At 38.2% G+C, this 18,607-nt stretch overlaps 1 protein-coding gene across 3 annotated transcripts in view; it reads left to right on the top strand.

Annotated features, from left to right (window-relative positions):
• The window catches only part of LOC117377340 (LIM and calponin homology domains-containing protein 1-like), a 116,418-nt gene that overhangs the window by 82,901 nt on the left and 14,910 nt on the right, over positions 1-18,607 (top strand). The window contains exons 8-17 of one of the 3 annotated variants that reach the window (XM_055225087.1): positions 202-460; positions 7,295-7,552; positions 9,395-9,427; positions 11,472-11,598; positions 12,708-12,865; positions 13,445-13,910; positions 17,153-17,476; positions 17,911-17,977; positions 18,068-18,150; positions 18,360-18,462. In XM_055225087.1, the coding sequence (XP_055081062.1) occupies positions 202-460; positions 7,295-7,552; positions 9,395-9,427; positions 11,472-11,598; positions 12,708-12,865; positions 13,445-13,910; positions 17,153-17,476; positions 17,911-17,977; positions 18,068-18,150; positions 18,360-18,462 (1,878 nt within the window). The remainder of the gene's footprint in view (positions 1-201; positions 461-7,294; positions 7,553-9,394; positions 9,428-11,471; positions 11,599-12,707; positions 12,866-13,444; positions 13,911-17,152; positions 17,477-17,910; positions 17,978-18,067; positions 18,151-18,359; positions 18,463-18,607) is intronic. The other 2 variants (XM_055225088.1, XM_055225089.1) reach the window with 2 other exon arrangements.

Genomic DNA, 18,607 nt, shown 5'->3' with positions numbered 1-18,607 from the left:
AAGAAAGAAGACAGTCTTTTGCTATAGAACATCCATGTTTACATTCTTCAAAAAGTGAGTTGATTATTGAAGCTTTGAAGTCTTTTGTGTTCATTCCAGGAATCCAACCATCTTTTCCTGTCATTTTGCCTTGTTATATTGCAGGTAACATCACATAACCATTAGGTCTGACTGTGTCTTTCTCTCTTGCCGCTCATGCAGGCCGCGGCAGTGACTCAGAGTCGGACGGCCCGTTCCACAGGAGGATGCCGGATGTGCGTAAAGACGACATGTTGGCTCGCCGGACCTCCGTGAGTGAACCCAAAGCCGCCATGCCCTTTAACCAGTACCTGCCCAACAAGAGCAACCAAAGCGGCTACGTACCCCTCCCCCTGCGCAAGAAGAGGAGTGACAGCAGTGAGAGCAGCCGCAAGAGCTGGAGTACAGCCACCTCGCCTGTAGGGGGAGAAAGGCCTCTCAGGTAGGCACTGTTATAACCTGTATATATGACTTACTTGGAGACGGATTGTGCCTTTGTATGATTTATGTTGTAACAGTGCTTTGGTAATTTATCAGTGACAAAATCTCGATGACTGAGTATTTTTATGCAGAAGGTCAGTTGTTTTATTCAGTACTACAGTCTCTACAACTGCAGTGCATTCTCTTCATATGGAGCAATGGTATACCCTGGAGAATGGTCACTTTTACACCTATAGTAAAAAAAAGTGAATTTTTGGGACAAAGTTTTTAAAAATGATAATGTTTTATCTCTAATCCAAGAGACTTTTGAAGTGCTCTGAGGGGAGGAACTAACATACGTGCCAGTATAATTCTAATGCATCCAAATTTTAAGGTGATGCTCTCAATTGTGTATCCATTTTAAGTTCTCAAAGCTAAAATCAGCTCTCAGATACCAATGATTGTGCATATAACCCTGTCATCTACTGCTAGCAGAGGTAATTATTATTGGAAGAAACTAGTGTTAGCAGCCTTTCTAATATGCTAGCACAAGCACACAGTTATAACGAAGGTGATTTCACTCCAGAAATGCTAGAATGAGTCTGGCGATGATTTATGGACTTCAAACAGTGCAAGAGACCTCTGGACTTTTACCTTTGATGCAGCAAATCTGGGAAAATTAAATTGCGTGTTATTCAAGTGCTCAGAGGGAGTGGATTTACTAAACAGGATTCATCAAACATGAACGAAGCAAAATATAACTTCAGGTACCTTTTTGGTGAGGGAAAGACTCAAAAAGTCAATTTTGCTTAATATGTGTCTTTGAAGCCATGTTTCAACTCGGGTCTACATTCCGTACAGTAGTTCATTGTTTATATATAAATAGACAGTTATTGAATAAGCTCAATGCTGCTTCTCCTCAGTCCAGTACTCTACCAAGGGAGTGTCTGATGGAGCCCAGATGTTAGTCCACACTGATGGAGGACAACGTGTGAAATATACTGTGCAGGAAAAAACAAAGCAGATTTATAAAGAGAGGTCAAAGGTCATTATGTTTGGGCTCTTAACACTCCTGCCTCCTTCACTTGAGGTTGAAATCTGTGCTCCTGGGGATTTCCAAGGATCAGTGAATACAATAGTTACTTTGTGATTTCATGAGCTAAAATTAAATAGGAATCAAGAAAATACTGTTAATCCCCCAGGTAGAGAATTTGAAATATTCTATCCCAATTATGTTGTTGATGTTAGACTCTTATGCAACCATAGTGGACCAGACAGGGTGTATGAAAAGGTTTTTCCTGTAATAGCACACCAATTTGCTCATATTAAAAAAAAAAAAAACATGTCCCTGTTTTTGCTTAAATTCTGTTGAAAAAAGTATTGCTTCATAAGTGTTTAACTGCTAAATTTCCATACATTAGCAATACATTACCTGGATAATAATTCATCTCTTTATTTATAATATAATGGATAGAACTAGGTTTGGTTTAATCAGCTTAAATCAATAAATAAAAAGTTTGCACATAGAAAACCATACTTTGGAAACTTCTCCATGGAGATAGAAGGTTTATGCCATACTTTGGAAGATTAGATCCAAAGGAACAACATATCTATGGAAACAAGCTTGAGGATGCTTTCCCTCAAGAGTCAGGTTTATGGAGATGCAAGTTTTTCAGTGTAATAAACAACCAAAATGATAAAAAAAACATGCTTTTATTTTAGTCTATTTTTGGCAAAAATTTAATACTTTGGCTTTACATTTTTTATTATTTTTTTACTTTCAAAGATAGCTTATAAAGCCCTTTTTTCATTCCATCTTTCATAAGATGTTCATTTACATTTTATTGTTCCGTTTTCTCTCTTTTTTGGCTGTCCTAACCCCCCCCCCCATACTAATATCCTATTGCCTTGTATTCATCCCACTTTATAGTCCATATGAGCCACCTAGTTTAGCACTCCCATTCAGAAATAGCCCTACTGCATCCCCCATCCTGCCCTCTAAACCAAAGCTCCAGACAGGGGGGAAGCGGGACAGTGACACGCCCAGAGAAGATGAGCCGTGCTGGGCTAGACCAAGCAGTGTGCCCCCTCCTGACACCCAGGCCCTCAGCGAGACATCCATCATTCATCTGACTGTCACCTCTGATACAAGGTCTATAGTCTGAGTAGAAACTAGGACTCGTAGTAACTTTCAGAGACAGATCCTATAGAATATCACATCAGTTTGTCTTGTTTTTTTAATTTAGTATGTAGATTAGTGTGGTAGTTTGCTTACCAGTCGTAAAACCTATTTATTTATTTTTAGAAAGGGGAACGCTCTGATCTTGTTTATGAGGTTGAAAAAATGTCCAAATGGTCCAAAGTTATTCCTCACTTACTTTATTATACATTCAAAGCATCCTAATTATTCACCACAATGAGTTTATAACAACTTTTTACAACTCTCAGAGACCAAAGAGAAGCAACAACTAGCATGCTAACGTGCACTTCCTGAATATCTGATAATAAAACTCTTTATATTAAAATGCAGGCAACACACAGCGGACTTATTTTGATCTCAAGAGGTCATGCAATATCTATGTACAGATCATTTTGCTCAAATACATGGGAAAAATCTGGTACTGACTCTTTAATGATGGAACATTGAGAAATTTCTATTAGAATATCAGACATCTGTTTAACTTGACTTCTCGTGCCCTCAGGTTACAGTGACGTAAGTGATCAGACATTGACGGGTTCTTGTGGTAGGCTAGTTCATACCTGATTAAATTTTCAGTTGTATTCTTTATTGTACTCGTTCTGTGTACTGTCAGTGGCAGATTTGCACCGTCAACGGCTATATAAAGTATAAAAGTGTATGAAGTTGTATAGGCAAAGCAAGTTCATCTGCACTGCAAAATTCTTAAACAAAGTAATTCAAAGTGCTTTACAGACTAAGAAAGACTTTAAAATCACAATACAAACAAATCAACTCATAAATAATCATCATAAAATTAACATTAAAAGAGAAGAGTGCAGAATAAAAAACATTCAGTCATATGCACAGCTAAACAGAACCATTTTGAGCCTGTTTCACATCTTTAGGAAGACTGTTTTATACACCTAAAACTTGTTTCAACCAGTGATTCATTGCTGTCTGTTCATAGTAGATTGTTCTTACATTGTTCATTTTGTGCGTAAGTTAATTTAGCAGAAGTCTTGTAAGAAACGGTATATAAAAAATTGTGACATTCATTGTTTGGGAATGTGTTTGTTTGAAATATACAGTTTATTATTTGATAGTTTGTCTTCCGCTGGTTTTGCTTTTTTACCAATCAGCCTAGAGGATAAAATAATTATATTTTGCTGATATTTCACTGGCAGTGTTGTATTAAGTATTGATTTTGTTGTCAGCTGTGTTAAAGGAATTATTAGCAGATTTGTGCATTGTTCCAGAAAAACACTTCTACATTGTTGACTGTGATCGATTGGTACAGCTTACTTTTTCCAAGTCTGGACTCTTCGCAGTTTCTGTTGCCAAAAGCATTAAAAAAGTGTTATAGTTATTTTATTGGATCCAGGGATTATATTTATGATATTTTAGACAGTGCATTCCTCAGCCTGGCCTGAAAACTCATAAATAAAACAGACCATCTAAAAGCTTACCAAAATTTGCTACAACCTCAATACATAAAACTGATGTAGATTTAGACAAACACATCCGTGAGCAGTGTGAATTTGGACATGTTTTTTCATTTAGTTTGTATCAGTCTTTTAGTTTTAGTATTTTTGAAATTATTTTAGTTATAGTCTAGTTTTTGTTTTTTATTGTTATTATTACTAGTGTAGTTGACGAGATTCAAAATACTTTTGTCGACCAGAAAATATATATCTTTTTCTATTAAATATATGATAAATTATATTGATATTTCTTCATGGGACATGTACAAATGTGTTTCTTGGACACTGAGTTAGTTTATGGTAGTTTGGGGCTTTGGATCCACTCCAGCCTTTCATTTTGTTGTTTAGTATTCAACAAAAATATTACTAAATACTGAAATACTAATATTACTAAAATAATACTTTTAATCGAGTATGTACTTTTACTAATAGTGTTAGTTGACAAAACGTATGTCATTTTAGTGATATTTTCCGTCATTATGATTATTTTTCAGACTACATACTTTACAAAGATGTAAGTCTGGTCACCGGTGAATCTCCCTGTTTTGAGATGGGTGTGATTGACAGGTTAATTAGCCAATCAGGAACATGCATGGGTGGTCTTTGTCAGAAAAATAAAGGGAAAAAATATCATATGGGACTGAAAAACATTGCGGATTTCTGCAGAATCAATGAATGAAGCAATAAACTCTGTTAATTTGAGGTGAGAGAAATTGTATTTTATTTGTAAATCATATGTGACCAATGAGAAGCCTTCGCTCTTCACTGAAAAAAACTCATCTGGTTGCATAATCTTGTTTGACCGGGCTTGAGATGCAGTGGAGGACCAGACTGGTATCAATCTCCAGGCAAGACAATATCAAAAACTATGACAAAATATTTAGTCAACAAAAATAAGACAGGGAAACTGAACTTGCAACCTGCCTTCAGGATATCAAGGAGCAGGTCTTCCTCCTTCTGACCCTCGGCATGCTGCAACAACCTGATCTCCCTCTTGTGTGAGATGTATGGGAGAATTTACAGTGCCCTAATAACACACTTGGAGTAAAGCTGTTAATCACTGAATGGCAAAGAGTAGAGACTATGGGAGATAGCAGGAAGCTTTGTGGCAGATTTAAGGGTTAAGTTTAAGTCCTCTCCATTTGAGCCATTCTTCAGTGTCACTGTAGCAACCAGGAACAGAAAAATAAGGATACTGGTCAGGCGTATCTAACTGGAGGATTAACCATGGGGAAACTTGTGAAGAACAGATAAGGAATCAAACCTTTTTGTAACCATTGTGTCACTATCAATCTAACGTATGTTTTCAGCATTTAATAGTAACAGGGCTTTTGTGGGTGCCTTTGGTGAATGTGAGCTTAGATGTGTAAGGTTAAAACAATGAACGAGTTGGTATAGGTTTACTATTACAAAGCTATAGTGCAGATGAACACCCTACCTTAGCTTTGTGTTCACAGGTTTGCATCATTTCTGATCAAGTTAAGGGCTGCAAGATTAATCGCAATCGAACTGAATTTGCAATTTGAATGGACGCAATTAACAAATGGTGAAGGCTGCAATTTTTGAAGTACCATAATTTAATCCACAAAAAACTAAATATTGTGTCTTATTCTGCATAAACACAGCAAAGTCTGTAGTTTAGACCTGTACAAACATGTTCTGAATATGTTGTTTTTTTGTCTTTTTGTCAATTCTTCTGGATGCATTTAAAGCTTTGAACAGAATCCTAGTATTAAAGCTTTGAACAGAATCCTAGTATTAAAATATAAATTGTTAATACATTTTCCCCAAACTAGTAAGCCCCTAAAACTGAAAATATTCAGTTGCCTATATAACATTATATTTTTGCTGGTTTATTTGTGAATATACAATATTTGAACATTCATTACTTCAGACTTGAACTTTAACAGCCAGATCAAAACAATATCATCTGCAGCTTTTTACCATCTAAAAAACCTTACAAAAATTTAAGGTATATACTGTCAAAACCAAACTTAAAGAGACTTATCCTTGCATTTGTCTCCACTAGGTTAGACTACTGTAACTGGCCCCTCCAAACGAGCGTTAAGACAGCTGCAGTACATCCAGAACGCAGCTGCTCGGGTCATGACTAGAACCAGAAAGTATGGGCAAGTCCTGTGCTCAGGTCTCTGCACTGGCTTCCTGTAGCTCAGAGAATAGACTTGTACATAAGTTCTGCTTATGTACAAGTCTGTCTGTGGCCTAGCACCAAATTACATCTCCGACATGTTAGTGTTAGAATGAACCATCTCACACTCTGAGGACTTCAGGGACAGGCCTCCTGGTGGTGCCCAGAGTCAGGACTAAACATGGGGAATCATCGTTTCAGTTTTATGCAGCTAAAATCTGGAACAGTCTTCCTGAAGATGTGAGACAGGTCTCTACTTTGACGATGTTTAAATCCAGGCTCAAAATCATTCTGTTTAGCTCTGCATATGACTGAATGTTTTTTTGTTTGTTTTTTATTTTGCACTCCTCTCTTTTAATGATAATTTTATTATTGTTATTCTGTAAAGCACTTTCAATGACTTTGTGTACGAATTGTGGTATACAAATAAAATTGCCTTGCTATTATTTAAAGTTATTTTTCATATAATTTGCCACTTCTCAATCTCTGTAGGACAACATCCAGTTGTGGAAAATGAACTGTTTTTGTTTGCATTTTACCACATTTGACCTTGTTTACCTAACAATCATGCCTGTGGCATTTCAAAATAAATTGCAGTGTAAAATCTTTGTATTTAGTTGTGCAAACAGTTTTTCCATAATGCAATGCAATATTTAGGGCCTTCCAAGACAGTGCATTATTCATTCACTCCACACTTGGTGGTGGTGAGCTAGTATTGTAGCCACTGTTGCCCTGGGGTAGACTGACGGTACAGTGGGGGAAGTTTTTTGCTTAAGGACACAACAGTAATATGTAACAGAAACACAGCTCCCCCACTGTGGCACCTGGTATTTATGGTGGACTCCCATTCACATACTAACCAGACCTCACCCTGCTTAGCTTCTGAGCTCAAACAACATCAGGCATCTTGAGGTGGTTTAGCCATCATTTGTCATTTTTGTACTGTATTCTATGTCCATATGATAAGACCTTTTAATTTGGCATATTTAGGTCAACGCTGTCTCTTACAACCGGTCAGCAATCTGTAGTCTGCTTTATTGTCTTCAGTTCTCCAGCTCGTTCCTGCTCTGAGGAACTCTTCAAGCGTTCAACAGTATCACCAAACAGGTCCTCTAAACCTATCGACACACCACAAATGCCCATTGCTGTAAAGGACCAGATTATCCCCAGTACCAGCATGTCTATGCCTGCCTCCCTGGCCTCCTCTCCATCAGCTGAACCAGGGCACGGGAAAAACAAGGCCCTGAGCGAAAGTGACCACCCCCCAGGAGCTGCTGCTTGGCTGGAGAGCAGTCTTCAAACAACGTGAGACATAAGAAGTAGTCTAAGATTATGGACTGAGCCTGCATGAAATGTGCAAATCATGGTAGTGCCGCTTAGATAATAAAGGCTAAGGCTGCAAAGCTACATTTGCTAAGTTCTGTTTTATTTGCTAGACAGTTTTTCAATTGCTGTTTGTTTGATTTTTGTTATTACTTCCATGGGCTGGATTCTGCTGATGTTGTAGACTAGAGAGATTGGGATTGTGTCGTTAAACTTCAACTCTGGTATGTCTATCAATATTGTATTTTAGTTATTCGGAAGATTCAAGAAAACTATTGGACTAACTAAAGGTTGATTTTGACATCTGATCCTCATCTCTTTTGATAAGTATGGAAAGAAATACTGATGATTGACATAATATTTTTCTTCATCAAGCACTTAAAAGTGCTGTGTGTATTTTGATGTTGAAGTAATCCAATTGACTGTTCCCATCACAGACAGGCAATATACGGTTCTGGTTGGTTAATCTGCAAACTCCAAGTGGATATCCCACAGATGACTAGGCAATGTGGGTGAAGCGTGTTGCTTAAGAACACAACACCAGTATGGAGTAGAGCCACTCCTGCTCAACTGTTGCACCTGATGTTCCCAGCAGTCTCCCATCCAAGTACTAAACAGACCCGGCCTTGCTTAGCTTCAGATGAAACGTCAGTAGTAAGGCAACTGACTGTATCTTAACCACAGAGCAGATGGCCAGCAGGCATATAAGACCTATATACTCTGTTCTGTAGAGACATGTGCTCTTCATGTGGGAGCCACCACAGACCAGGGGCCCCTCACATCACAGGGTTTGCGTTCAGCTCAATGCACGCACTTTATGTTGACGCCTTGGTGGGGTCTAATTTAAGACAGATTTTAATGGATACATGTCAGATTGTAAAGACGACTTCCATATGCTCCTATCCTGCTGAATTATGGTTGTGAGACCTGATGAGAAGAAGACATGGGTTGAAGTTAAGTGCGTTTCTATGACTGTGCAGTTTTAGGGGTAGCATCTGTGCTCCTCTGTGGAAAGTCTGCCACCTTGTGTTGAGATTTGAAGTATGACATAGCAGAACCACAGTGTTTATAAGAGGGGGAATGTTAGAATCTAATTTTGTGATTTATTTATTTATTTGATAGGGACAATGCACATTAATGGACATCTGTATAAAACAAATGTAAATGTGCCAGATTATAACTACCAAGCTATAATGTGGCAAATTTACAACCACATTTATGTAACATGCTTTAGTGAAATAAGGAATGTGATACTTTTTTTTTATTTTTTCATAACATTTTAGAGCCTTGAACCTATGGTATCCTAAGTTTAATTTTAAGTTGTATAGTTTGCACTGTCATCAATTTTTTAAACATTGCGATAGTTGCTTTACTTCATTAAAGGTACAGTATGTAACTTTCTGGAGGTGGCACGTCACTTGCATGATTCCATGGAAATAGAAAGTTAAAACCATACTTCAGAACATTCCCCTTGCAGACAAATAAGTTGTATGACACAGCAGAAGGAACAACATTTCCATGGATCCTTAGTCCAAGAGTTATGTTTGTGGAGATGCAAGCCCGCTCAGAGTGAGGACGCATGCTTTTCTAGATTTTTCAGTGCAAGAAAAACAACAATTTTTGTTACAAAAAGTTACATACTGTGACTTTAACAAGCACTTTAATTTGTGACTGTACTTTCATTTCATTTTTTTTCTTCTGTACTTCATGCATCTGGAATATCTAAAACATTCAAATGTGTATGCTTTTTTAAGTTAAGTAAATTATATTTTTACCATTATCTTTATTTTTTCCCCATCTTCTTCCTATTATGTTTTTCTGTAGATTCAGCCGCACAGACATTTCAGATGAGTCTCAGTAAGTCGCCAATGCTGCAAGGCTCAGTCCTGTTTTTAACCTATTTTAAAATAACTGTATTAATGACTTTGTTTGAGTGTCATGTCAATATTTTTCACCAACATGTTACCATATAATATAGCAAATCACTCCAGTGTTTTGCCTTAACTGTCACACTGCTGTATTGATGTAGCTGTTTGTGCGACACTCATATCTAACCATGATCCAAATGCTGTGTGTAGCTTTGCATGACAGCTCTGGCTTTGAAAGCACTTTTTTAACATAGATGTGAAAGGCTTTGCCACAGTGAAAAGGGGATGTAACAACAACTATGCTATGATGCTATACTACAATATTCAAAGTGTCACAACCATCAGTGGTGGAAGTACTCAATTTGGCAGTTCAGCTACAGAGGTAAAAAGTTACTCAAGTAAAAGTATCACATGAAAAAATCTACTTAAGTAAAAATTATCAAGTTTAAAAATTTACTTAGTGAAAAGTAAAAGTATTTCATACAAGTGTTGTGAATTTGTTGAAGTGTTAAATGTAGTGATATTTATATAAAAAAATTATACATATTATACAATTATACGTATTGCTGTTAATAGCAATACGAATCAATTTCCTAATTTTTCTTAGGAAAACTTTGTGTATTTATTTTTGTTTGCTCAAAGCCAAAGCTTGAACTCAAAATCTTTAGTCAAGATGTTACCACACTTTTTACTTTTCAGTGCTGTTCAAAAACGTAGTGAAGTAGAAAGTACAGATACCTGCTCTCAAAGTATCCACTATAAAATGTACGTAAGTAAAGTACAGATACCTAAAATTTCTACTTAAGTACAGTACGTTACTGCTTTTACTTCGTTACCTTCCACCACTGACAACCATACGTATATTTCAAGATACTATACTGAAATCCTGCTCTGTTGCTGCATTAAGTTGGGAGTAAAGATTACCCTCATTATATCTCATTATATCATTTAAATGGAGTATATTAATAACTTGTAGCATTAACCGCCTCACAGTATAGCCTTAGATACCATACAGTGAGGTGAATGCTGTCATAATATTGCACATCATTTGGATATTGTTACATCCCTACTGAAAATCTAACGGCACAAGTGTAATGATGCATGGAACACAGGAGCAAAATAAAGCTCTCAGCCACAGTATAGGCCTCTCACGATAATTACTATATGTCTATATCTTATTATGTAATAATTGTATTTTTGGGTTCAATATTTATTGTGTGTACATTTTCTTTGCACTATTGGGAAATTTCAGATTATTTTTTGCTATGGCTATGTGATAAAATTTGAGCTGTAGCTGTAAAAAATTGAATGGCTCATTACAGATGCAACCTAAGTACTAAAGTGTTTCATTGAGCTGTATATTTATTGCAGCTCATGATTTTTTTTTTTAACAATATTGTACATTTAGGATAGTTTTTGTGGTATAACTCTGCTTTAGGGTTGTTGTGTCAGTGGCATAAAATAGCTTCAGTATAATCGTCTATAGATACTTATATATATATATTTCGCACTTCAAAATGTGTTATCGTGACAGGCCTACCACAGTATTTGTATGTATGTATTGCATAATGAAACACTATTCTGTAGATGTCTTTTTTTTTTAAACTACACCGTATATATGCCTTAATAAAGCATGAACAAAGACCCAATCCATGAACAAATAGTGTATTAAGAATGTTTCAGGATTAGTAACTATCTAATTAAAGGGCTAGGTTTAGGACTAAAGGTTAAGCTATTAAGTAGTTACTAAGAAGTCTTAATCTATGGTAAACATATCTTATCTTAACTCTTAGTTCAGTATTATCTAGGTCTTTGTTCACGTTGTATTAAGTTTAAGTTTAGTTACAAAGTGCAACTATTCTGTATATTGTTGCTCACTATTGTATAGCTTTATAAACATGTATTGTATTGCTTTGCTTATCCGTCTCATGCTGTTTGCAGTAATACCAGTTTATCCATGTAAAGTTCATGTAAATGTATTATGTAAATCCCATGCAAACTAAAAGAGATTTCCTCCCTGTGTCTTCCAATAGGAGTGTGAGTATGATTGACATGCGGGACGGAGAGGACCCCCTGCTCCCGCCCCACAGCCAGGCCCGCCACGAGCTCATGCACAACCAGTACAACCGCATCAAGGAGGACGAGAGCCACTGGCAGGATGTGAGTAGAGTCATTTTAACATCACTGTAAAGAGGGATTGCTATGCTGATGTGTATCATAGAACACATAGGCTATATAACCAGAATATGTACCATTTGTTTATAACATATTTTTCCATACACATAGCAGTGCCACTAGTGCGATTAGTACTCCTTTACTTGGAGAGGTATCCACTAAACACATGTCTTCCCCATAAAAAATAGATTTTAGGGTTGTCATAATAATTTATGTGAATTAAAGCCCCACAGCAGAAGACTTAATAATAAATAAAAGTAATTTATTTTATTATGAGTGTATTGGACCAAAGTAACTTGAAATATGCATCCTTACTGTTGGCAGGCTTGCCTCTCTGCAGACCTGACTTGTAACTTGGCCTGGTGGATAGCAGGTTGCCGCTTCTCCAAGGGATATGTTACTGCTTTAAGAATAAAAATCTATTTCCATGAATAATGTTCCAAAGTGTGGTCATCAAAAATGTTATGCAGTTCTGCTTTCAATTTGAAGATTCCTTGTCATAGATTATGTTTAAATCCACTCACGTTTAAACACTGTAATTTAAAGGACCCATATTACGCTATTTTCTGATCTATGTACGAATGTTGTTTTCTCATCAAAAACATACCTAGAGTTGTTTCCTTCACACATGCTTAACACACAGGCCCTGAATATTTGTTCAAAGTTCTTCTCTCAAATAGAAAACACTCCACCTTGCGATGTCATGTGGAATACAGGAAGTGCTTCACTGTGTTTTTAAACTCCATACATCCTCACTAGAATCATTTGGATGATTTCAAATTTGGAATTAACAATCTGTACCAAACAAAAGGTAAAAGGTAGTTGTTAAATTGAAAACTACCACTTCATGACATCGCATGGTTGAACAGAGCATTTTGAGCTTTGGAGATAGACTGCTAATAAAGGGTTTCTCAAATGTGTGTGAATGAAACAACACAACTCCAGGTATGTTTTATAATGTTCTGTAACAGTAATAACGTTCTAATAAAGGTATCATTTATATCAGTACCAATAGTGTTTAAATGACAATCTTGTAAGCATGCAATATAGTCAAAGCCACAGTTGAAAAGACCTGTGCGTTGTTATCTTGTTAGGACCTGGCACGATGGAAAAACCGCAGGAGGAGCATCTCTCAGGACTTAATCAAGAAGGAGGAGGAGAGAAAGATGATGGAGCAGCTTCTGACCGGAGATCAGGTCATCTCCCACAGGCGCCGCAGCATCAAGACCTACAGGGAGATCGTTGAGGACAAGTGAGGGCCAAATATTGAAAAGAATGCCACTGTTGATACCACATTTATTATTCTGTTGATCATAATATTTTATTTAGGCTGCAATAATGTTAATGTTTAAGTTCTTGACATCAAAAGGAAATCTCACACAGAGTTAAACTAATCATTAATTTTAAAATGTCTATTCAAATATTAAAGGTACACGGTGTAACTATATTACATTTCTATGGAGATGTTATTGCTTTATCTGGAATTTTCAAAAACATAAATTAAACTGAATTATTAGAGGTGTTTGTAACTTTAAAAATACCTTAAAAATATGCATACTTACTTAGAGTGGACTTGCTTCTCCACTGACCTGATCTGTAACGTGGTCTTGTCTCCACAGAAATACGTTTAAAGCAATACAGTTTAATCTTAATTGAGACAAGCAGGTAGCTGACCCTATACTAGAAAAGTTACACAGTGAAAATATATTAATATTAATATAAAAAAAAAATGCAGAGCTGATATTTCACTGTACATCCAAAACTGATTGCAAACTAAAGATTGGAAGTGTAAAGCATAAGTTAATTGTTTACTTGAATCTTATTTCCCCAGAGAGCGTCGGGAGGAGGAGTTACGCATCGCATACAAGAACGCCCGCACCCAGGAGGAGGCCTCAGCCATCCTGCAGAGATACGCCCAGCGCTTCTCCATCAGCGAGGCTATACTGGAGCGACTACAGCTGCCCAAACTGTTAGACCGCAGCGTATCGGCCGACCCCACCTGCCCCTTCCCCCTTTCCATCTCCCTGTCCCCCACCTCCCCAGAGCCTCCCGAGATGGATCCTAACGGCCCCCTGCGATACCTGCGCCAACAGTCTGCCCCCTCGCCCAAGTTCACATCCACACTGGAGACGCGGGTGGAGGAGTATTCCAAAGATCGGTCCCACCACACGCCTCAGATCAGGTCACGGTCCTCAGAGCCCCCCTCATCCAGAGCACTGTCCCCCAAACCTGTGCCTTTGCTGACGCCCAAGCCTTACTTCCACTCACGGAGCTCCACAGACCCATGGAGCGGCAAGGTGAGAGGATTACCTATTACTGTTTAAGGTTGTTGTGGGGAAGCTGGCCCGAAGTGATCAAAGTAGGAGGCAGACTCAAAAAAAAAGTCCCATTAGACAAAATTTATTTTCAGCGTTGTGGTACCTGTGAACAAAAAAATAATACATCCATCCATTTTCTTCTGCTTATCCGGGGCCGGGTCGCGGGGGCAGCAGTCTAAGCAGGGACTCCCAAACTTCCCTCACCCCAGACACGTCCTCCAGCTCCTCCGGTGAGATCCCAAGGCGTTCCCAGGCCCAATAATAATAAATAATACATATTTACAAAAATTAACGGTGCTCAACAAAACTAAGCAACAGAACTTAAACAACTAAGGGAAAAGCCACGTGTACCCTGGCTACACTGATGTCTCGTCTGTCTAATTAGCCCTGCTAAAATACCCTCCTGCACCGGAAGCACCTCCCCCTGGTATACACCATATCTTCCACAGGTGCTGTGGGTATACCATTAGCAGTATCTTTTATGTAAAACCATCTCTCGGGCCCAAGTCCCTTAACTAAAGTGTTTAACAAAATAACTATAAACACTTAAAACATTGAAACAAAATACATAAGACATTAACACAAAGAAATAAACAAACTTAAGCCAGTTCTCCCCTCCACATGGTCAGGCCCGTGATTTAACTAATTGAAAAACTAAACAAAACAAACCCGGGATAGTTCAATTTAGTTTTGTATTAGAAAATTATTGAAAATGATCATGTGAAAGTGTGAACAAACAAAATGGTAATATTAAAAAGGGACAAAGGCCCACCTTGTCACAGTTGTGTTTTAGGAAAATGTGTTTTCTGCATTTGACCCATTCTTCAGTGACTCAAACTGCAACATGCATTTGGCTATTATCCAGAAAAGACCTCAAGTTGGAAAAAATATTGTATTAATACTGTAATTAGAGTTGTCACATTGTCAATTAAAAAGAAACATCACATATTTTATACAGTGTGTTATTGTAAACAAAAAAAATATCTTCACTGTTAGGCAGGCTGCTTTGTTAGTTGGACTTATCTACCTTGACATGTTTCGACTGCGAGCCATCTTCAGGACTATCACTGGTCTTAGTGACCTGTCACATAACAGCTGCTGTTACGCCCTGAGGCTTTCCACACTGTAGGAATCTTCCTAGAACTTATGTTTGACCCTATGCCTACAGTATATAGCCCCAGGATCTGTCAATTGTTCCTTCAGTGCCACCTGGAGCAACCTGCTAGGAACAGTGGGTGCCACAGTGCAGCGTCCTGAGATCTCATCTTTAGATATTGAGCTAGGCTTAGTCGGGACTACCTTAGCTGGAGGATTTTACCTGTGGTACATGTTTCTGTTGATGGAGGAAATGGGGCCATATATCAAGCCTAGATGCCTGAGCTCTTGCCCACTTTGCATATGGTCTTCCCTGTGGCAGCCTCCCTCCTTCTCTGCTACTTCTCTCCGCCCTCGCAGACCTCATGGGTAAATCCTCTCTGCCCACTGGCATTTACATTCAAATGGTGCTCTACACCATGGTGATGCACAGGATTCTTTACACTCCAGACATAAGACTTCCTCTTAACCCATGTTTAATTTAACCCTGAGTGCTCTCCAAAGGCCCTGTCTTCAGTGAAAATTTAGACAAATGGGAAAATGGTTGACGTGATTGTATGTTTTGGCATGGAGTGGGTGGTGTGTGGATAGATGCAGGACTAAACTAAACCAGGATTTAAGAGGGACATGAAGGAACACAAAAGAACTTCACTATGATGTAGGGCTGGGTAATATGATTAAAAAAATAATCATTTATAATTTCTTCCGCTATATTGATTGATTTAGTCTTTTTAAAAACTAAATAAAAATTACTTTTAGTATTGATTTCATGAACACAAACAATAAAGGCAGTTCTTTCTCCAAAGTCTGAACTCTGCTCCAAACCACAGACTTTTCCTGACAGATGATTGGCCGTAGACCTCCTGATTTAAAAACCTCAACCATATATTGATAATCAGACATGACTGAACCTCAATCTTTCAATCTTTTGATTATTTGCCCAGCCCTACTAAGATGAAATCATAAAAAATAGCTAAAACTGGACTAAATTAGAAATCCAGAACCAGGACTAAACTTTAGAAAAGACTCAGACCTGATCAACACAAGTCAATTCCTAAAAAGTGCAGACATTAACAAAAACAGGACTATATCAGAACTAAACCAGGTTAAAAAAACTCAATATGAAACCTGAATCTCAAGCTCAACTTAAACCAGGACTAAAGGCAAAACCAGGACCTGAACTAACACAAACCAAGTCTGGTAAAAATTGACTAAACCTGGGCAACACTTTCATAAAATAAAATGAGCACATTCCCAACCAGGACTAAAACATGTATCAGCGACAAACTTGAACATTTCCTATGGCCCAGATTAGCAGAGCAAGTGAAGCAGAGCTCTTTTGGAATGCCTTGTAAGGAGCCTGAGAGGAGCCCGGGACTTCTCAATGGACCCCTCTGTTCCCTATTGACTTAAGAAGTTGACAAGTAGGCCGCTCTCAATAAGAAGTGGGCTATGACTGCACAAAGACGGCCCACACAGACTGCAGGGGAGAGGAGAGGAGAGGCAGACTGGAGTGTCTTAAGTTACCGCGCGCTAAAGGCTGCTAGCGTATAGGTTTGGGGGTCTTTGTAAGCGCTGGCCGGTATGGTGTAGAGTCTAAGTGAATGGAATATAATGAACAGATAGAAGTGGAAAGTAATGACCACAAATGAGTGCTCTGGGATTATAGGCGCGGTTTCTAATTAGCTTGTTAATCATGTGCGTTTAGGAATCTGATTAGCTGGTTCAAGGCAAGACTTTTATGTAAGTTATTGGTTTTATCTAGTAACCGCGTTGAATAATGATAATTATAGAAGCCCTAAGTGTCCATGGACTCATAACCTTCATAATGTCCGTTCACCAAGATAAGCCATTATTTATTGAGGCCATATGGATGCAGTTTCTAAAGCTTTCACCCACTTACTTGAAGGTTGGCGGTTCTATCTACTCTCCCGCCCATCCATACTGCTGTGTCCTTGGGCAAAATGCTTAATCCTGGTGTATGACAGTGTGAATGGGTGAATGATTCCTTTTTTTAATGTTTTGAATGTCTAATTTAATTCAAAAATGGAGGGAAAAGATGGTAAATGGATATATAATCAAGTATAGCTTTGTATTAAAGTCAAACCCTTTTTTCTTTCTTCCAGGTGGATGGTCTGCTGCGAGTGAACGGAGACACGGGCAGTGACGGTGTTCTCTCCACTCCGGACAGTAGCCTGGGATTGGAATCTCCAGTGTTCCAGGCCTGCACCCCCACCTCCCCCTACACCCCCAGCAGCTCCCCCGCCCCCGTGTTCTCCCCCCTCACACCCATCACCCCACTCACTCCGCTAACCCCCATATCACCAGAGACAGCCAGCCCAGTGCCAAACAACGACCAGGAGATGCCAAACCACAAATCTGAAGATGTCGAACAAAAAGAAGCCAATGAGGACACAAAACAGTTAACTCGTCCTAACTCGCTGCCAACTGTAAGGATTACACAATATATTTTTCCCAAACTAAAACATGTAGGATGTTGTAGTTGCTTACAGAGACTATTTAGAGCTTTTAACCACGTTATTCTCTTTCCCTTATCATTATCTTACTTGTTAGTTGTATTTTGATTCATTTATGCATGTTTGAGTTTGTCCTGAATTTGAGGCTTCAATGCTCAGAAAATGTCTGTCTTCACGACTCCCTATCTCTGCCCACTTTTCTGTACTGATTATTCAAACATTTAGGTCACAAGTATAGTTCAAAAAGGTCACATAACAATTTTTTAACAATAAAACGTAAATGAAAATCTGCTACTTGCGTGGTGAAATGCCACTACGATGGCTTCTTGGTGCTGCAGTTTTGTTATAGTTTCATCTTAAATACTTGGTAAAGAAACATAATATGTCTTCCTTTTTTATCATTACAGGAATTGCAGAAGCCAGAAGAAAGCTCAGATAAACTGTTAAATGCAGCTCAACCAACTCCTCTCTCAGGTTGGTGACATTCCCTCTTGTGGTTATGGACCATTATTACACTTAATGAACAAATTATTTTTTTATTGAAATTGTATTGTTTTCATCCAGATGCCAAAACAGAACACGAGGTAGTGGAGTCATCCAGTCAACCCAAACTCCAGTCAGAGATCAGCAGACAAGTAACGTCAGAGGTAGGCAGCTTGAGAGGACATAATTAAATGTTGAAATATATTGTGATTTTTTTTTTTTATTTAAATATAATGTTTGGGGGAGGGGTTCAATAGAACTGTGTAATTGGGGAATCACCACACAAATTAAAAGCATGTTACACCTTTGTAAACAGTCGAAGTAGAAGCACTAGTAGTAGTGATAATGGTTATTCCCTTCCTTTCTTTTGTAGTCTAGTGTGTCTATATCTCAGGAGTGGAGGAGAGAGAGTGTACCCACGAGCCTTTCTGCTCCAGGGTCGTTTGGAGGTCAGCCCTCCACAGACCACACCACAGGTACATGTCTGAACTATAAGAAGAATGCTTGTTTCTCTTCTCTGGCTTTGTATGGGAACCCTGAGCTGGCATCTCTTATTCTCTGCAATTAGTTTAACATGGATTGGCAGCTGACATTCTGCACAAATAGTGGCTTTCTAATATC

The sequence above is a fragment of the Periophthalmus magnuspinnatus genome, chromosome 10 (genome assembly GCF_009829125.3).
Source record: "Periophthalmus magnuspinnatus isolate fPerMag1 chromosome 10, fPerMag1.2.pri, whole genome shotgun sequence".
NCBI classification, from domain to species: domain Eukaryota; kingdom Metazoa; phylum Chordata; class Actinopteri; order Gobiiformes; family Gobiidae; genus Periophthalmus; species Periophthalmus magnuspinnatus.
The sequence above is the reverse complement of the archived record's forward strand: the minus strand, read 5'-3'. Positions and strand labels throughout refer to the sequence as shown.